A 21,417-nucleotide genomic window follows, 5' to 3' on the forward strand; every position below is an offset into this window, starting at 1 on the left:
TTGCGAACTGGAGAGAATTCAGAGCTCCTCTTTGTTAGCATCTTGGAAATCTGACTGATTACCAGAGTCTCTTGACCGACATTGCAATCTCCTTTTACATTCCCAAGGGAAAGGAGAGGTGGTGTGACCACAGGCTTCAATGATTTTTTAGCCACTGAAACCTTTGAGCTGGAGAGAATCGAGACTTCTTGAAGGTTATCTTGCATCCGCGATGTTCCGAGAACGGGATAATTTCCTTGGATGTTCATAGACCAGCCACTTCGGGAGCTGCCCACCCCAGCCTCTCGTTCAGGTACATTGTTGCCTGAACTTTTTCTAGGCTTGGTTTTTGCGTGACTGTGTCTGCCAATCCTGTGAAGATATTTAGGACTGTGTCTAGTCCAACAAGTATCTTTCCTAGGATATACGTTACCCTATGTAACTTGACCCCTAGATAGGAGGGGAGGGGGTGATTGGCTAGAAGCTGCCAATGGACAACTTTCAGGTCTGACAAGACTACGAACACCCCTTTTTGAAACAGGGTCCTTATGTTCAGAAGGATTAACATTTTGAACTCACTGTTTTATTTGAACTTGCTGAGTGGCGACAAGTTCAGAATGACTTGGAGTCTTCTCGAGTCCTTCTCGTGAACACCAAACAGCCTTCTCTGGAATTCGATGGACTATAGTTTCCTTACCACCTGTATGCTCTAGAGCTCTCAGGTATACTCCTCCACTAGGGTTTTGGATTGTAGGAAGAGTTGAGGAAATGATGGAGGAGACATTTCTACCTCCCATCTTGATTAGGCCTTGGACCCAAGGATCGAAGGTCCAGCGATCCTAAAGGAACCGCTCGCATACCAAGAGCATCTCTATGCTTCGAATTATCAGTAGGTTTATATTTTCGACCACCTGCCTGTGGCACCGCGGTAACTGCAACTGTGGAATGTTGTTGAACAGCCTGATATATATTTCCAGACTTTTCCCTCTTCCTTTTAGGTTGGGGACCCACAACTGTGGAAGACTTTCTCTTTGAAAGGATGCCCCACTTTTGGAGAAGTCCTATGTTCTCCGTGGTGGCGTTCTTAATCACTTTTCTAACTACCTCGTCTGGGAAGAGGTCTTTACCCCAGATGTTGGAAGATATGAGCTTCCTTGTTTCATGTTTCACTGTTGCAGCAATGAACACAAACTCCCTACATGCTCTCCTAGCCTTCATAAAGGCATTAAGGTCTTTTACTAAGGTAGCCATAAGTATTTTGGCTAAGACCATGAGCATGTCTGGAGTACCTTGATGGGTTGAACACAACTCTATGTAGTTTTGTAGGGATAAGGAGGCTGCGAGTCTCTCCTTCGTCTCTAGTTCATTATACAAGAGAAACTCAGACAATTTAGGGAGATTTTCGTTAAACTGTCGACTGGCGACATCCGCATCTAGTCTTCCTACTGAAAAGGTTAAGTGGGCTTCCTTCCAGTCCTTCTCCTGTCTGGGAAAGGCTAGTGACAGAGGCTTGCACTCCTCGAGTGCAGGACATGGTCTACCTGCCTCCACTGCCTTGGCAACAGATTTAAATGCCTTCCCCGTAAAGGGGAATGAAATTGAAGCAGGAGCAAGAAAGGAAGGGTGCCTGTTACCTAGTGTGAATACCTTCGCCACAGAGTAACCCGCCTTTTTCAGGCTACTTGACAGGATCGCCAAGTCTTATCATGGTCGAGAATCATGACCTCCTTCGATTCCATTCCTTTTCTTGACATTGGTTCATAATTCAGTCGAACGAAACAATTAGGGAAAGCGTCAAAGTTTGGCCAAAACTGCATTTTGTCCAAAGGTACAGCACCCATCTTCTCCAGGATGTAGAGTTTGCCGTTTAAAATCGGCATCAGCTCCGCAAACCTCCAGGGATTGGTTTTGGAGCATTTAAGAAGGTCTTGATCTATGGGTCGTTTGTATGACCGTTGGGGAGCAACAAGTGGAGCATTACGAGGCTCTATCTTGCATTTCGCTTCCTGCTTTTCATCTTGTTTGCGGAAGTTTTATATTAGATTTTTCACTTGGGTCCATAATTTGTCCATTCCATCTAATAGAGGGGTAGAAGGTTAAGATGTCGATGTCGATGGCTCTAGAGCCAGCATAGACGGAAACAATTCCGACACGACATTCCCCCCTTCTTCCTGTGGGCGTTTCCTACCCTCCTTCCCAAAGGCTATCTGGCCGTCGGGAGATGTAAATCGTGCCTGGGGCCCCACTATTTCCTTACTTGCTTTCGGATATAGTAGCTTACGCATCTTATCATTAGGTAGATAAGGTCCCGGAGAGATTTTCTGGAAAAATCTCACCCAGTTGCGTAATTTGTAATGAGCTGCATCCCTAGTCTCTATCGACTTGGGATTCTCGAAACCCTCGGACATTAAAGTCTGACACACATTGCAAACCTGCGGGTTCCAATAATAATATTGCAGGGGGCATGAAACCTGTATGTATTATGACCGTAAAAACACTTACTCTTGATCTTGCAGAAGACTGCAACACATGTCATCTGGTGTTCCTCCTATAGAGAAAGGAAAACCGAATTAGTATACAATTATCATCTCACTGATAAGCAATATATAAAAGTAATCTTTTAATACACTAACTTAGGATAGTAAACTATAATGGGATAGTGGGAGACACATACTTGTGTATCCCCTGCAAGCAAATGCTGTTACCTCCCCTCAGTATTAATATAAGGAGATTCCTCTATCAAGGAAACTCCAACTAAAAGGGTTCTAACCCCTAGGGGTAGAGAAGTGAAAAAATCAATGTCCCTTTTCATTCTTAACACTGTGGGGTAAGGATGACTGATTTCTTAATCAGAATATTGAAGAAATGCTATTCTTTCAATATAGGAGCGGTACCAGCAGAAGCTCACACAAGGGTACCCAAGATATGTTAGAAATAACTACGGTATAATCATACTATAGTTTTCTATTTGCAGTATATACTATGTTGCAAATTACTGGCTACAGTATAATTATATATAATGTAGTTCAGCCAGTGTGCTGCCTTTGTGGCAAGCATCTGACGGCACGGTCCAGCTGGCATGACACCAACTGGACTAGGAAAAATAAGACATATTTGTGTATCCCACCCAACCTATTTGCTGTGGCCTCCTTTACTCCTTTACAATATTAAATCATAGAGTTTCCTGATCAGGGAGACTCAAGGATAAGAGTTCTACCCCTTAAGGGTTAGGAGTGTAACACCCCAGACCATAAAATATTTAATATTGTAGGGTAATCTAAAAACTTATTTCTTATCAGAATATTGAAGAAATTATATTCTTTCAATATAGGATTGGGCTCAGCAAATACCCAGGTAGGGATACCCAAGATATATTGGAAATAACTACTAGTATAATATATACAGTAGTTTTGCTATCTGCAGTATATCCTATACTGCAAATATAGTGACTTCCTGTATAAACATATACAGTACTGTAGTTCAGCCGGCATAGCTAGTTCTTGCCGGCACATCCAGCCTGCTAGCTAAAAGAGAGAGAGAGAGCATGGAGTGAAGGCTACCTATTACTGTGTATGTATACAGTAATTAAGGATGTAAAGTCTAATTTTACTGCCTTTCTCCAGAAAGAAGGTTCAAATGAAAGGGGAGAATGTAACATTCAGGCTTCCATCCAGCCACAGTTCTATTGCCGGCAAGATCCCGCCGATACACCACCAGTAGGCTAGCCTCCGGTAGCACTAGTACAGTCGGCGTGCTACCGGCTGAGTCAGCACTTATCTATGCCGGCCTGGCCGGCGGTACTCCGACAATAGAACTTGAGGCTAGCAGTCCAAGGGAGAACTGAAGAACCTTGGTGACAGAATGGACTTCCCACTCACAGCCAACATGGCTGTCGACAAATGACATGGCTACCAGCAGCATGCATCGCCGGCGACAGTTTGTAAGACACATGGCTGCCGGCAGTTGTCATGGCTGCCTGCAGCTGGCATAGCCGCAGGCAGGCGGACAACGGCTGTAGAGAGGGAGTCTGGCCAGCCCCGGCTACCCACCGGCAACGGTAAGGTTGCAGGACGCCAGCTCAATAAGGATAATGGCTCGGCCAAGATAAAAGAACAGAGGGGGAGGAAAAAGGGTCCTATATTAGGTGTGGTAGGAGCCGGCAACGTTGCCAGACCTAAACACCTTGAAGAAATTCTGTTTCAGTATCGGCGCCATCCTAGGCCGCAGGAGAATCTTCTATTCTCTAGCCTAGGGTGTGCCAATACAGTTATGGGGACAGCAGCAGTGCCGCCTCCTCTCAACAAGGGAGAAACAGAATTCCAGTGCCGCGGCATCCTAGGCCTCAGATGTATACTACTCTTCAGCCTAGGGTCTGTGAGCATAGGACTAGTCAACTAGGCCACAGGGAGAAGGTGGCGGCATCATACCACCACTTCAGGTGTAACCAAGTGAGGGCTAGCCTCCTATGCCGACAGCCTAGCCGGCAGGGGAATGACTATTCACCCGGCAGGCCGACTGCCGGCACAAGACTAAATATTCTGAGGTTCTGATCGAATCCCAAAACTTGCCATCTGCTGTTAAGGGACGAGACAGAAAACCCTAGGCTCGTCATGCCTGAATTAAAAATTCAAGGCCGACCCATTAGGGTTGGCTAGACCCAGAGGGAAGAGAGATTACCCTTAAATCTCTATTAGAGACGAGCATTGGTTATCTAATAATTCTAGGAGATATCAATTTCCAATGAATTGATGACCAATACACGCCGTTAACGGGTAAAATGTCAAAAGTACATGTTGCCTAGGTTACATTACCTAGGCAAGGTGAGATCTCGGTTACCTAAATCACCAAAACTCTGACATATATGATCGACACAGAAAAAGGAAAATTATGCATATAAATATCTTTACAAGTATAAAATGCCTAAATAGCTTTCATAATTAAATTATTAATGCTATTAAAACCGGGAATGTCGTTCTACTAACTAAATAACACATGCCCAATGAACGACAGCGCCTATGGCGCCTCCTGCAACAGGCCTAGCTCCTAATCACAATAAATTACTCTAATTTCACTGTGAGACAGGAACTAAAACACACATATTGTAAAGATTCAATACTCAACTTTCCAGAGGTGAAAGTAGCTGGAGATTACATAATAATAATCCTTGAAAATCGATCGAAAATGCCAGATCAACAGGGAACACCACCGTGCGAATTCGCTACAAAATTAGGAATGTTCGCCATCTCGGATATGGCGCTGTTGTGATACTCAATAGTAGTATGAGAACGAAGGTAACCTTGACACGGCTCCCCTTCTATTCTGCCACTTTCCCCCTTGAAGCGTAAACGCTATTAGGGGTGCAGATTGCTATGTGGCGTGTCAAGAATACGTCCTCTAATATTATGCGATATCCTTGAGAGAAAATTTAAGGATATTCGCAACAGGAGTTAGAATTCTGGGGACCTAAAGGTAAAATTCTCTGGGAATATCACTGTACTGTAGTACATATACAGTATCCCTTAGGAAGCTACTTGTAGGAACTTCAATCAGGACGATATGGCTTGAGCCCAAAAAGGACCCATAGTGCTATTCCCCAAGAGAGTGGAAGATGAAAGAAAAGAAAGGAGCCAGTCATTCTTAACGTTCATACAGACTAATCCAAGGTAAACAATGCCCTCATTCTGCTACTTGTCTATCAAAAAGCCTGAGATATTTTTAAACTACTTGTTGTACAGCCACCACAGGACCAATGGCAATCATATCCATGTTTTTGTGGGTCACATCTCGTAGGTAGTGGGCGGTGAAGGTCGTCTGACGCTTCAACACACCCGCTTGCAACACCTGCGCCATAGAGTAGTTGCATTTAAACGCCAAGGACATGATTATAAACCAAACATCATGAGCTCTAGGTCGTTGAGTAGGAGGAGGGTCAGGATGCAGTGCATGGTCAATGACTTTACAAATCCAGGCTATGGTATTATCCGTGACCTTCCCTGTGCTAAGGAAAAGTGCTGACACGCAGGGACGAACTGCTGCAGAGCGTTAAGAATATCTCAAACCCCTCACTAGACATAGTAACAATTTATCTGGATCATGGGTTTCAGAACGAAGACTTGCGATCCGAAAAGCCACGAATCTAGGATCCGTGACCACTGGATTTTGAGTCTTTTGCTATAAAATGGAGTTTTTATGATAAAACAAAGTTTTATGAATACTTACCTGGCAGTTATATATAGCTTAGTCTTTGACGTTTGGTAGAATTTTTCAAAAATCGCGGCAACCGCCGTGTGGTGGTTGTGCGGTTAGGTGGTTAACAACCCTTAAAGGGTGGTACTTGGAATCATTCCCGTTTTCTGTTTCTCTGATCATCTTTGCCCGACCTGTCTGCTGAGGGGAGGTGGGTGGGCTTTAAAATATATATATAACTGCCAGGTAAGTATTCATAAAACTTTGTTTTATCATAAAAACTCCATTTTTATGAATAGAACTTACCTGGCAGTTATATATATATATAGCTGATTCACACATTTGGAGGAGGGAGACAGACAGTAAACATCGTTGGGGAAACAACAAAAAGTTGTAGAAGAAAAAACACACCTTGATTCCTCACCTGCTAAGGTAGCTGACTTCAAAGGTTCCTGCCTCTTGAGTCGCTTTCCCTTAGGAGTGTCAGCCAGGAGTGGACCTGTCATGCTGAAAACAACTCAATCGAGTCTGTCAACGGGGTGAAACCAACAACTTGACTAGACTTCAGAACTACCTTCGCCCCTTATATTAAAAATTGCAACCTTACTAAAACTAACCACCTAATCTTGCAGAATAGATATAAACTATCTATCTAGACTGAGGGTACCGTACAAGTCGATGTCCTCAGACAACCATAAAAACACCAACCCACACAAAGGTATACAAAAGCTAAGGTTGAAGGGAGGTAGTAACTCCTTTGCCTAATACAGAAGCCGTAGCTACGTATGGGCACAAGGTGTAACACCTTTCATAATCCACTTTTACCTCTCTGAGGTAATGAGAGGCGAACACAGAGTTACTTCTCCAGAACGTTGCATCCATAATTTGCCTAACTGACATATTCTTACGATATGACAGCGAAGTAGCAATAGCTCTCACTTCGTGAGCCCATACTTTCAAAAGGCCGACGTGCTCTTCCTCACACAAAGAGGTGAGCTTCTCTTATAGTCTCCCTCGGGAAAAAAAGACAAAGCGTTCTTTGAAAGGGGTTTTTGCGGATCTTTCACTGAGCACCATAAGGAGTTAGATGCGACTCTAACATTCTTAGTGTGAGACAAATAAGCTCTAAGGGCTCTAACTCGACAGAGGAGCCTCTCCTGCTCTTGACCCACTAGATTAGTGAGGTTAGGGACCTTAAAAGTCCTCGGCCAGGGTTTTGATGCGTTCTCGTTCTTGGCGAGGAAGACAATCCTTAAAGCACATACCGCTCCATTCTGATTGAAGCCCACTTGTTTTTCAATAACATGAACCTCGCTGACCCATTTAGCTGTGGCTAGAGCCATCAGGAAGAGGGTTTTTTTCGTTGCATATCTAAGAGAAGCTTGCAAGATGGGTTCGAACTTCTTGGTGCATAGAAACTTCAGAACCACATCCAGGTTCCAAGATGGGGGCCTTAACTGAACCTGCTTAGTTGTCTCAAAAGACTTCACGAGGTCTTGTAAGTCTTTATTTTGAGACAAATCTCAGCCTCTATGCCTACAGGCAGCTGAGAGCATACTCCTATACCCTTTAATCGTGGATACTGCCAGCTTAGCATCCTGTCTGAGGGATAACAAAAAATCCACAATTTGATTCACAGAGGTAGAGGTTGAGGAAACTTTGTGCTGTCTACACCAAGCTCTAAAAGTTTCCCACTTAGATTGGTAGACCCTTTGTGAAGACACCCTCCTCGATCTGGCGATAGCTTTTGCAGCTTGCGCCAAAAATCCTCTCGCTCTGACAAGCTTCTCGATAGTCTGAAGGCAGTCAGTTTGAGAGCGAGGGGGTTTTGATGATACCTCTTGAAGTGGAGTTGTTTGAGAAGCTTTGGACTTGCAGGAAGGCTTCTTGTGAAGTCCACCAACATGTCCCCCACTTCCGTGAACCATTCTCTTGTTGGCCAGAATGGAGCTACTAGGATCATTCGTCCTGATTCGAGAGCGAATTTCCTGACAACCAGATTGATGATCTTGAACGTGGGAAATGCATTTGTGTCCATCCCTGTCCAATCCATCAGAAAGGCATCTACCGTTATTGCCTCCTTGTCCGGGACTTGGGAGCAGTAGTTGGGGATCCTCTTGTTCTGGTTGGAGGTGAAAAGTCTATTATAGGTCTCCCCCCACAACTTCCAGAGACTCTGACAGACCTGCTGGTTGAGGGTCCATTTTGTGGGAAGAACTTGCCCTTTCCTGCTGAGCATGGCTGCTCTTACATTCCTCTGTCCCTGTACAAATCTTGTTAACAGTTCTCTCTTGTTTTCCTTCAACCCTTAAAGGAGCTCCCTTCCTGTTTCGAACAGAGACAGAGAGCGAGTCCCCCTTGCTTCCTGATGTAAGCTAGAGCTGTGGTGTTGTCCGAGTTAACTCCACTATCTTCCCTGACACTGAGTCTTTGAAGGCCTTTAGCCCTAACAGAATGGCCATCAACTCTTTTCTGTTAATGTGCCATCCGATCTGACTCTTTTCCCAAGAGCCTGAGACCTCCTTGCTTCCTAGTGTTGCTCCCCATCCTGACTCCAACGCGTCTGAGAACAACACTAGGTCTGGGTTCTTCTTGTACAGGGAGATCCCTTCTCCTAACAAAGCTGGATCCAGCCACCAAATCAGATGGTCCTTGACTTCTGCTGGAATGGGGAAGGAGAAGGAATCTTCTTGTTCCACACCTTTGATAGGAAGTGTTGAAGAGGTCTGAGGTGCAGTTTCCCCAAAGAGACAAACTGTTCGAGCGAGGAGATAGTTCCCAGTAAATTCATCCACTCCCTCGCTGAGCACTTCCATTTCTTCAAGAATTCTTGGACCTTCTCGAGGCACTTGGTCTGCCTCTCCTGAGAGGGAGAAGCCCAAAAATGAACTGAATTCAGAACTATCCCCAAATAGAGAATAATCTGATTTGGCTCGGTCTGAGATTTCTCCCTGTTGATAACGAGACCCAGTTCTTGAGCCATCATGAACGTCTTTTGTAGTCCTCCAGACATTTTTCTTTCGACCGTGATCATATCAACCAGTCGTCCAGGTAAAAGGATACCCTTATCCCCTCTTGATGAAGCCAGCCTGCCATGTTTGCCATTACCCTGGTGAAGACTTGAGGAGCAGTGCTGAGACCGAAGCAAAGTGCCTTGAACTGGAAGCACTTGTCCTGGATCATAAATCTCAGGTATTTCCTTGAAGTCGGATGGATGGGGACATGAAAATAAGCGTCCTGTAAATAGAGAGACACCATCCAGTCCCCTGGACGTACTGCTGCCAGCACAGATTGAGTCGTCTCCATGGTAAATTTTGTTTTTTCCACGAAGACGTTCAGCGAGCTGACATCCAGGATGGGTCTCCATCCACCCGAGTTCTTGGGTACCAGAAACAGGCGATTGTAGAAGCCAGGGGAGGATAGCTCCAGAACTGGTTCTATCGCTCCCTTGTTCAGCATCTGAGCCACTAAGGCTAGAGGAGTATTTGAAAGAGGAGGCTTTTTCAAAAGGGGATCTTGTATCCTTCCTTGATGATCGAGAGACCAGGTGTCCGCCCCTCTTTTCTTCCAAGCCTGCCAATAAAAGTGACAGTCTTGCCCCTATCGTTGTCTGGAGGACTTGCACTTCATTTCTTGGAGCGGGATCTAAACGAACCTCTATTCGTCCTTCCTCCTGACTCCTTCCTCTGAAGTCTGATCTCGAAGGAGCCCTACCTCGAAAGGGCTGTTGGAATTTTCTCTCCTCTCTCTTCAGAGACGAAGGAGTGACTCACAAAGGTTTTCGCACAAGAGAAAGCGTAATATCTCTGACAAGGGCCTCAGGAAAGAGATGTTGTGAAAGGGGGGCGTAAAGGAGTTCAGACTTCTGCGCAACAGTCACAGATCTCGAAGCAAAGGAACATAATAGGGCCCTCTTCTTCAAGACTCCTACCGAAAAAAGGGAAGCCAACTCATTAGATCCATCCCTAAGAGCTTTATCCATGCATGACATGATACTCGTCAGGTCTTGTGTTCCCTCCATTTGCTCTGTCTTCCTGGCCAGAGTCCCTAGAGACCAGTCCAAAAAACTAAAAACCTCAAACGCTCTGAAAATCCCTTTGATGAGGTGATCAAGTTCAGACATTGACCACATAACCTTAGCCGAGTTAAGGGTATGCCTTCTGGCAGAGTCCACAACACCAGAGAAGTCACCCTGGGAGGAGGCAGGAACTCCCAGATCCAGAGGTTCTCCAGTCCCGTACCACATGCTAGCCTTCGAAGCAAGTCGAGCTGGTGGAAAAGAGAAGGTGGTCTTAACCGCTTGTCTGCGCTCCTTCATCCATTTGTCCACTTTAGCGAGAGCCTTCTTAGCAGAAAGAGAGACCTTCATCTTGATGAAGGCCGACTGTTTCTTGGCCTTCTTCCTGCTAAACTGTGATTGAGGAGAACGAGGAGCAGAAGGTTGAAACTCCTCCCCATACAGCTCAAGGAGGGAGTGAGAGAGAACCTTGTAATCGCCAGCCGCGTCAGCAGGCTTGTCATCGTCCTCTGAGACATCATCAAGATCCTGTCCCACCTCAACTACAGCTTTCGATCGGGTAGAAGGTTCACCTGAATCCGACAGAGGAAAATTCTAGGATGCGTCCAGTAGAAGAGGGCTGCAAGCAGCCAGACACCGAGAACCACTTGTGTCCTGGCGCCGAGAGCTGGTATCGTCTTGGCGCCGCGAGTCAGAAGCGTCCTGGCACCAAGCGCTAGAAGAGTCCATGAGGCGGTAGGCGGATGCATCCTGGCGCCGAGAGAAGGAAGCGTCCTTGCGCCGAGAGCCGCAATCGTCCTGGCGACGAGAAGCGGCATCATCCTGGAGAAGCAGGCTAGAATCGTCCTGGTGCCGAGAGCGAGAGACGGAATCGTCCTGGCGCCGAGAGCGAGAAGCGGAATTGTCCTGACGTCGCGTATCACCAGAGTCCTGGAGGCGAGCAGATGAGGAAGAAGCGCAGGGCCGTGCCTTTGACGAAGCGCGCAGAGGCTCCCTTGGAGAGGAACTCCGTTCCCTCTTAGAAGCTGATTTCTTGGCAGGTAACGAGTCGTCCTTACGTCTGTCCGACTGGGAGGGGGAGCGGCTAAAAGCTTGAACTAAAGAGAAGAGTTGCTCTTGCATAACAGTCATAAACGATTTAGCGACCGCTGCTGGATCCTGCGGTTCTGAAGGAGACGGCTGTCGAGTAGTGCTGGTAGAAGGAGAAGGATCTTTCCCTGATCTTCTTGACTTTCGTCCCTTGGTTTCGTCCTCTTTACAGGAGCGGTATCCAAATCATCCTCTAAAGGACAAGGTTCGTGGCTACTAGAACCGGGAGAGTGAGAACGAGACTGTTCATTTTGGTTCCACCTCCTCTTAGTCGGTCTCGAAGCCTCATACTGCCACTTGCGTCTGGGAGAGGGGTTCGGGGAAGACACCATCACATCCGACACACCTTTTCCGTAGCGGTCAAGAGCAGCCTGGGAAAAAGCAACAAGACTGTCAGAGGCGACGGCTGACCAAGGATACGTACCTCTTACCCCCTTTCGGTCGTCGACGTACCTTCTCCCTTGGTCCTAGGAGCTTGGTAAAGGTCTAGATCTAGGGTAATGACAGGTTCGATCAGTCGCCACCTTCACTGCACTTTCACAAGCACTAACTTCACTCTCACTCTTACCTTTTAAGGCCGCAATTTGATCTTTAATAGCCCTCAACTCGGCCGCCATCCTGGCGTACCGAAGGTCATCCGCAGATACAAATCCTGTAGAAGGGGCAGGAGTTACTACCTCAGGGGAAGGATCAACTTCCATAGAGGAATTAATTAAAGGTTCAATGGAAATATCTAAACTAGGTTCACTAGTAGACTTAGATTTAGATCTAAAAGCTCTCCTTACTCTATCTAGCTCTAATTTGCGCACATAGCGCTTCATAGCTAACCAATCTTTCTCATTCAAAATCTCACATTCTTTGCACCTATTATCCAGTGCACAATCAAAACCCCTGCAACCTAAACAAACTGTGTGAGGGTCTACCGAAACTTTCGGTAACCTCAACTTGCATTCCTCATTTGCACACACACGAAAATGAAGTTTCTCACTCATATTAAACAAAACCAAAAAGTATCAGAATAAACAGAAACACGATTGCCAAATCCCCAAATCAATGTACTTCACCAAAAGGAAGTCCGGTACAGCAACACAGGGAAAGCGAAACGAAAAACTCTACTGTAATGGCGGACCAACGATGTTGTCGATCCAGCCGGCAGAAATGATCTGAGGAACAGAAAACGGGAATGATTCCAAGTACCACCCTGTAAGGGTTGTTAATCACCTAACCGCACAACCAACACATGGCGGTTGGCGCAATTTTTGAAAAATTCCGCCGAACGTCAGAGACTAAGCTTTATATATATAAAACTGCCAGTTAAGTTCTATTCATAAAACTCAGGGATAAAGCAAAGTGTAACCTCCCCTCATCCCCTTAAATGGGCGACATCGTAGGATAGACCATAAAGTTCACTAACTCTCTTTGCAGATGCTAAAGCGATCTGCTGCCTAGCGTAAAGGTTCAAAGGGAGCGCCCTTCGGGGATCGAAGGACGTGAACCACATTACAAGCAGGTGGTCTAACTTCAGACTGGGGCAAGTGATCCCATAGCTTCGTATGAAGAGATAACTCCAACGAAGAGGAAAGATTGATTCCTTTCAGTCTAAAGGCCATGCTTAAGGGTGAGCAGTAGCTTTTCACTGCCGAGACCGAGAGGAACTTTTCCTCCCAAAGGTATATAAGGAACTCCACTATTACTGGAATAGTGGCATCAAGGGGAGAGACACCTCTTCCACAACACCAACCAATGAAGACTGTACACTTTGCCTGGTAAACTGACGCAGATGATCTTCAGGGGTATCCAGAAATCTTTCTCGCAATTCGTTGTGAAAAGCCTCTGTGAGAAAGGAGATGCTGGATAGTCTCCAGGCGTAAAGGTGTAGGGAAGCTACTGCGGTGTGATAGATGTTCACATGTGGTTGTCTGAGTACATCTGGTCGTAGAGGGAGTTCCTTCGGTAGCTCTATCAGGAGCTGCAGAAGGTCCAGAAACCATTTCACGTGATGCCATTGCAGAGCTGTGAGTGTCATGATTAGGTTGTTCGATGCTTTGGTCTTGTTGAGCACCCTTCTCATCAGACAGAACGGGGGAAAGGCTTACACCTCGATGTTATCCCACCATTATTGGAATGCATTTTGCCAGAGAGCCTAAGGATCCAGGACTGAAGTTGAGGGATGTCGCAAACAGGTCCACAGTCGGGGAACTCAGCAAAGTCAGGTCTTTGTGGGCTATCAGATGATTCACAGACCATTTGGAGCCTACTATTTGAGTCGCTCAGTTCAGACTGTTTGCGAGAACATTCCTTTTGGCTGGAATGAAACTCAATAATAGGGTTCCAAATGTTCTTCTGTCCGTAGAGTCTGTACTGCTAGATGGCGTAGGGTGTGAAAACCATAGAGTTATCTACCAGGAACTATTGGAACTGTTGAAGAACTAGAATGGCTGCTCTCATCTCGAGGAAATTTATGTACTGGTACCTTTCGGACTCGTACAATAGCCCGGAAGCCGTGTGGTGCATCATGTGAACCCCCACCCTTCTTTTGATGCATTTGTATAGAGCATCAATTCCAGTGTAGAGACGAGTAGGTCTGTCCCTCTGCGGAGGTTCTCCTCTGTCACTCACCACTGAAGATCCGTCAACAAGAGTATCCGGGGAGCCGGTGTGCTGGCTCCACCTGGATTCCAGTTCCTACTGAAGAGATCAAACTCTGAGGCAGCTGTTGAGGACTAGATGGACCAGGGATGCTAGGTGACCTAGGAGACACAACCACTGTTGGGCTGAAAGCTCTTCTTGTCTCAGGAAGTGGCCTTCCACCTCCCCAAGCCTGTGTACTCTGTCATCTGATGTTAAGACTTTTGGAAGATTGGTGTCGATTATCATACCCAGCTAAACCAGTCTTAGAGAGGGATGCAGTGATGACTTCGAGATTTATCACGATCCCTAGATCCTGACAAACTCAAGTAGCCTGTCTCAGTGTTGAAGAAGGGCTGCTACCAAGTCTGCCAGAATCAGCCAATCGACGAGGTAAAGACGACGAATGCCGATTCTGTGAGCCCAGGATGACTCCAAGGCAAACACCCCCGTGAAGGCCTGAGGTGTTGTCAAAGGGCCAAAGCACAGCACTGAACTGTTATTGCCTGTTCTCATGTATGATCCGGAAATACTTCCATGAAGACAGATGGATTGGGATCTGGAAGTATGCGTCTTTAAGATCCAGGGTGAATATGAAGTCCTGAGGCCTTACTGCCTGTATGACAGTGCCTGCCATCTCCTTACTGAACGGAGTTTGTAGAACAAACTTGTTCAAGGTCAAGAGATTGATGACTGGTCTCCAGCCTCTAGACCCCTTTTTCACAAGAAAGAGCCAACTGAAGAAGACTGGAGACTGGTAGAGGACCTCTTGGAAAGCACCCTTTTTTGACATGGTCTGGATCCCTTTGCATGGGAGCTCGAAGGAACTGGATCCAAAGTTAGTGGCTAGGGAGATTGTGTGAATGGGTTGCAAAAACCCTACACAAATCACTGAGATTGTCTAAGGATCTGTCCCATACTACATCCACCTCAAAAGCCCACCATTGGGCTGGTGAGGGGATTGCCCCCACTATCGGGAGCGACCTCTGCCGCCTCCCTTGCCACCTTTCCCTCTTCTGAAGCGTTTGGAGCACTTTAGATCTTTGGAAGGAAAGGACTGCGGAGACACCTTTTTCGAGGACCCTGGTGTCTTACTGGTCAAGGGTTTGGTGGGCTACGGCTATGAGAGAAATTATATGCCCTAGTAAACTCAACCCACATGAGGCCGGAAGGGTTTCTTTTCTCAGGAAGGGTGCAGCCACTTCTCTCAGTCTGTGTACTCTTTCATCTGACGAGAAGACTTTCTGTTGGACAATGTCTATTATCATACCGAGGTATACCAGCCTTTGAGAAGGTTGCAGTGATGACTTCTCGAGAGTTATCAGGATCCCTAGATCATGAAAAAACTCGAGAAGCATGTCTCGGTAACGAAGAAAGGTAGTCTCCAAGTCTGACTGGTTTAGCCAGTCGTGCAGATATCTGCGGATACGAATGGCGTTCCTATGAGACCAAGATGACACTAGGGCCAACACTCTGCTGAATACCTGAGGAGCTGTTGCAAGACCAAAGCATAGAACCTTGAACTGGTATATCTCTTCCTCATGTATGAAGCTTGGATACTTCCTCTAAGACAGAGGTGGGCAAACTACGGCCCGAGGGCCGGAATTCATGCGGCCCTCTAAATATTGGATATTAAATATCCAAAAGGATTTTATAACCAGTATTTTAAAATTGGAATGTAAGTAATCGGAAATTTGTTCTCGCTCACTCTATTTCTTTCCCTGCCCCTTTGTTACGGACAAAAGGGCTATTCTCTTGCCTGACCTCTTCTTTATCTCTTTCTCTCTGCTTTTTTATCTCTGTCTCTCTATCTTGCATTTTTTCTCTATTTTATTTGCATCCTTTCTCACTCATTATTTTTTTTCAACCAGACGGAAATAGATTTTTTCATGATTTTGATTTTCTTATTCTATTTTATTTATTCATTTTTTAATCTATAATTGGCCATCGTTGAATAAAGATGCAGTTCGGCATCTGGGATGGGCGTATGCGTGAGTGAAGCGTGTATCGGACACGTTTGCTACCAGTGGCCAGTGGGATTAAATCTCGATAGTGTACAAAACGTTTTGGTCACGTTGTAACTTTGTTACCGCGCCAACGAGTTTATTGCCTTATATTCAATCATTTCAGTGTCCTGGCAGATTCCAGAGAAAGACGTTGGACATTTTATTTCAGCACAGCTTTTACTATCTTTCAAACTTTACCCAAAATGAGTGATTCGAAGCCTTCTAAAAAATGAAAAATTGAAGACGAATGCAGAGTATTTAACAAAGAGTGGACTGAAAGGTATTTCTTTACTGACGTCGGAGTTAAAGCTGTATGTTTGATTTGTCATGATACAGTTACTGTTTTCAAGGAATACAATTTGAAACGGCACTTTCAAACCAAGCACACCAACTTTGGAAGCAATTTATCAAAGCAAGAACTGCAAAAGAAGGCAACTGATCTGATGAAAAGTTTGAAGAAACAACAAAATGTGTTTGAAAAAACTTCATCTTTACAAAGGAATGCAACAAAGGCAAGTTTTGTATTGGCAAATAAAATTGCAAAACAAAATAAGTCGTTTGCAGAAGCAGAATTTATTAAAGATTGCATGGTTGATGCTGTCAGTGTTGTGTGTCCTGAAGTCATATCTAAAGTGGAAGCCATATCTCTGTCACGAAGAACTATTGTTCGTCGCATAGATGCAATTGCAATGAATATTCAAGATCAGGTGTTAACAGCCAGTGTTAGTTTTCAGTGGTTTTCTATTGCTTTAGATGAGAGTAATGACATTCAGGATACTGCCCAGGTACTCATTTATATCAGAGGAATTGACGAAAACTTCGAAATTACAGAGGAATTGTTATCTATGGAGTCTCTCAAAGACACTGTTACTGGAAAAGATTTATACAATAGTGTCATTAACAGTCTAATCAGGTCTAGATTAAGCCTGGATAAATTGGCAAGTATTACAACTGATGGTGCTCCTTCACTCATAGGTAAACACTGTGGCCTTGTGACCTTGATGAATGATAAAATCAAAGAAGATTTTCCATCGCACAGTGTGTTGTCTTTTCACTGCATCATACATCAAGAAAGCCTCTGTAGATCATCTTTTAAACTCAAACACGTTATGGATCCAGTGGTGCGTGCAGTGAACTTAATAAGAGCACGGGGACTGAATCACAGGCAATTCCGAAGCTTCTTGGAAGACATCGAGGCTGATTTTACTGATGTGCTGTACCACACAAATATCCGATGGTTAAGTATGGGGAAAGTATTGAAGAGGATGTGGGACGTTAAAGAAGAGGTTGTCTTGTTTTTTAATATGAAAGACTTTTCTTGTGACTTTTCAAGGGAAATGGAGTGTGACGAATGGGTTTGTGATTTTGCATTTGCTGTGGACATTATGCAAAAGCTGAATGAGTTAAACACAAAACTACAAGGCAAAGGTTTATTTGCACATGAATTTTATGTGGAAGTGAAAGCATCTCAATTGAAACTTCAACTTTTTTCCAAGCAGCTTAAAGAGCAAAACTTTGTTCATTTTCCTCTGTTGAAAACACGAACTGTTACACAAGCACTATCAGACAAATACAGTTACCAGTTGACGGCTCTAAGAGATGAATTTATCAGAAGATTTGCTGATTTCAAGGCAATTGAAGGGCAGTTTTGATTTGCTCAGCTCACCTTTTGCCTGTGACGTTGAAACAGCTGCTGAAGAACTGCAGGTAGAACTGATTGATTTGCAAGCCGACAACTCTTTAAAGAGGCTCTTTGAAAATAAACCACTGGTCGAGTTTTATGCATCTTTGCACTCAGAAAAGTTTATAAATCTGAAAAATTTTGCAAGAAAGATGTTTGTGATATTTGCATCAACTTACATATGTGAGCAGACTTTTTCTATATTGAAAGTTAACAAGTCAAAGAACAGGTCACTTCTCACAGACTCGAATCTTCAGTCACTGTTAAGAATCAGTACAAGCAACTTGACACCTAATTTCAACAAACTGGTAAATGATTGCAGTCAATTGCATCATTCTCACTGAGTCATTTTGATACTTCTGTTGCTCAGTTGCTGAGCTACTTTGCTTGTCTAATAAATGTTTATGTTTCATGTGAAGTTACTGCTTTAAAATATCAATACAAATATTTCTTGTCTTTAAATTGAGTTACTTTGTTTTCAAGCAAATATGCTTCATGTGAAGTTTTTCCCTAAATATATAAAATATGTCTTTTTGGATTTAATTTATATGTTTACCTTGAACTTCTACTCCAAATTATTGATTAATAAAAATATATTATTTTTCTATTTCTTAAACAGAGTTACTTTGCTTTTTTTATTTTTTAAATAAATTGTTTTTCTAAATAAATGCGTTTCATGGGAATCCTCTAGTCTACAGTACTTTAAAATGCTAATAAATTAAAAATTATTGCATTTTCAGTTTGAAAACAATATATTTTGGCTATTGTAGATATCAATTATACTGGAAAATATACTATGCGGCCCAGTAAAATTTTATTTTTTTTAATGTGGCCCTTACACTGAAAAGTTTGCCCACCCCTGCTCTAAGATGAATGTATTGTGTTCTGGAAGTTGGCGTCCTTTAGATCCAATGTGCTCATGAAGACCCTTGGACGAACCGCTTGAGTAACCGTGTCCGCCGTCTCCATTCTGAACCGAGTCTGTTGCACAAACTTGTTCAAAAGAGAGAGATCAATGACTGGTCTCCAGTTGCCTTTTTCACAAGAAAAATTCGACTGCAGAAACCTGGGGACCCGTCCACAACCTCTTGGAGGGCGCCCTTCTGTAGCATGGTCTGGACTTTAGCCCTGAGGGCCAGCTCCTTTGCGGATCCCTTCGCATAGAAGTTAAGATGCACTGGATCCCAAGTCAGAGGAGGGAGAGATTGAATGCACGGGACACGATACCCTAGAGTGATCACTTCAACCGTCCAGAGTTCTGCCCAGTGAAACTGCCACCTCTGCTAGAGGCCCTGCATGCATCCTCCCACAGGTGGTAGACGAAGAGGAATGACATTCCTAGTGGGAGTGACCACCTCGGCCACTTCCCTTTCCTCCTTTCTTACCTCTGAAGCACTTTGTCCCTTTCTGGCCTTTGGATGGATAGGGCCATTTAGACACCTTTGTAGGTCCTGAGGACCTACTAGCTGAAGGGTGAGAAATGAAGGTGCTTGCTGACTACAAGATGACTGGGAAGGTCTACCATAGAGCCTCGATGTCATAGCCCTATGGAGGAGAGAATCATTTGCCAATTTCTTCCATAGTTCAGCAGCCTTCTCTATCTCCTCTGGGACGAAGAGAGAAGAACCCTCAAGGCTGGAGTTCCTCAACCGGGAGATTTCCACCTTTGGCACTTGTTTGTGGAATTTCCCGATGACGGAATCCCTTCTCTTGAGTATAGCATTTACCCAAAAGTTGACGACATGGTGCAACAAGAACTTGAGAGTTTGGGTAACCTACAACAGGAAAAACTCCAAAATCTTTCTAAAAGACTCCTTCGAAAGATCATGAGAGCAAACCATGAAGCCCAAGGATCCTAGCCATAGATTAAGCCATGAAGCAACCAGCATGGCATACTTTGCACCTCTCTCTGTGTTAAGAAGCTCAACTGCCAAGAGGGAGGCCCTCAGAGAGGATAGGGTTCGAGTCGGAAGACCCTTCGTTAGGGACTCTACTGAAGGGTCGAGGGACATGGGGGAATGAGGTTCCCCTTCGATCTCGAAGTACTTCCTCTAGTAAGACAAAAGGAAGTGGAAGAGACCAGGAAGAGGGACCTCCCATCAAGGAACTAGAAGTTCTGGCTATCTGAGCAATAGCCTTCCTTTTGCAGCTATCAAGCCTTTAGACCAGGGCAAAGCTGCACTGATCCTGGAAGGCTTCTGGGTCTAGAATATTTTGTTGAGAACCATGTCCTTACCTCCTGGGTGGTGGTAACGGGAGTACACAGCCTATTAATGGCCCTCACCCACAAGAGAGGACCTGCCAAAAGGTATGCTCCAACTCGCATCTCTCTTGCTCAGAGTGGAAGTTCAGACTAGCCTGAAGTAGGTCAGTGTCGCCAAAAAGGTCATTTGAGGGACCTGCCACTGGGGACTTTTTCTGTGCCTCAGCCATACGAGCTTTCCTTGCCGCAGAGTTCTTGGGTTTCGTCTTGGCATCTTTCGACTCCCTACGTACAGGACGATCCTCCGCGGCTTTAGGAGGGGAAACTTGCGAGATTTTCAAGGCACCAGCAGTCGAGGCTTTGGCAGCGGGAGCTGAAGACTCTTCCTCTGGAGGAGGTAAAGAAATTGGAAGCTAGTCCAAAGGCACTACCTCAATTTCTTGAGGATTGAAGGGATGGACAGTTATCTCCCTGGCCGAGTCTATGTCCCTACTTGTCTTAGGGTGCCTTTTGGTCATGGTTTCCCTTGCCTTAACTGGGGTAAAGGGCAGGTTGGCTATGTAAGAGTCAGAAGAATGAGGACCCTCGGCATGATGAAGGCGATCTGCCTGCCTTGTCCGACGTTGATCTCCTTCTAGGGTCTAGACTCCCAACGCACAAACTCGACGAGGATTCTAAAGGAGTCCTAGTGGTCGCTCTGACTGAGGCAGTCGGAGGTTGTGGTGGCTGAGGAGCCACACCCAGAGACTTCTGCGGGTGGAGAGAAAAGTGCTCACCCATGCAGAAAGCTCAGAACCTTTAGGTAAGCCATGGGCTTCCCTTGAAGGTCCAGGAGGAGAATGTCCCCTAAGGGGATCTCTAGAAGGAGCATTAGTTGACGCAGAGCAGTCTTTGTGGCAGAGGAACACGTTCCTTTGATGGACGATCCATACTAATAAGAACATCAACGAACCTATTGGGAGGCCCCTCGAAACCCTCTGGAAAGGGTATCGTCCTGCTGCTGGAGGTGGTAGAAGCCACAGGCGGAGGTGTTGGTACCGCACCTGTTCGCAGTTCTGACACATCTCCTCGTCAATTACTCCCAAAATTGCGAGATGTGTGCAAAATCGTAAGTTTTGCGCGACAATGGGCGTGATTCATGAGCAGAAGTGCTCACAACAAGAGCACTAGGAGCCATACTGGAAGAGTAAGGTCTAATGCCTTCTTGCTGCCGCAAAGAAGCAACTAAGTCCGACAAAGTCGGCAGAGAGGGCCTCTGAGTAGGGACACCCCTGAGCATTGGAGAACGCGTCACATCGGAGCGTGTTTCCAAGCATCGCATAGGCAACGCTTTGCTAATACTACCCAGGCGGTAAACAGCACTGGAGGTTTAGCCGGACGCCTCTCTGAGTTATGGTCAGCCTCATGATCAGGTTCAGTCTGAGGTCGATTAGGTGAAGGTGGGGTTGAGAGGCTACGCGCTGATGGGCTGTGCGAACGCCAGTCTCTACTTCTAGACAAGGAACCTTTAGACTTTAGACCTTGATCGAGAACGAGTCTAGCTCTCGTTCGAGAACGGCGTCAGCGTCACGAAGGCCTAGCTCGTGAACGTGAGTGTCATTCTCGTGAATGGCCCCCTCGCGAGAGT

At 45.3% G+C, this 21,417-nt stretch overlaps 2 protein-coding genes across 4 annotated transcripts in view; one reads left to right on the top strand and one right to left on the bottom strand.

The window, feature by feature from the left end:
- LOC137631147 (pineapple eye protein-like) overlaps positions 1–21,417 on the bottom strand; it is a 350,280-nt gene that overhangs the window by 296,020 nt on the left and 32,843 nt on the right. The window lies entirely within an intron of this gene.
- On the top strand, positions 17,016–17,558 carry LOC137631370 (general transcription factor II-I repeat domain-containing protein 2A-like). The gene has a single exon (XM_068363143.1). It carries the CDS (start codon positions 17,016–17,018, stop codon positions 17,556–17,558), a length of 543 nt encoding a protein of 180 aa, XP_068219244.1.

This window comes from Palaemon carinicauda, chromosome 39 (genome assembly GCF_036898095.1).
Source record: "Palaemon carinicauda isolate YSFRI2023 chromosome 39, ASM3689809v2, whole genome shotgun sequence".
Lineage (NCBI taxonomy): Eukaryota > Metazoa > Arthropoda > Malacostraca > Decapoda > Palaemonidae > Palaemon > Palaemon carinicauda.

Bases quoted from the DNA above. Each gene is read 5' to 3' on its own strand.
- LOC137631370 (XM_068363143.1), top strand. From the start codon at position 17,016: ATGGATCCAGTGGTGCGTGCAGTGAACTTAATAAGAGCACGGGGACTG.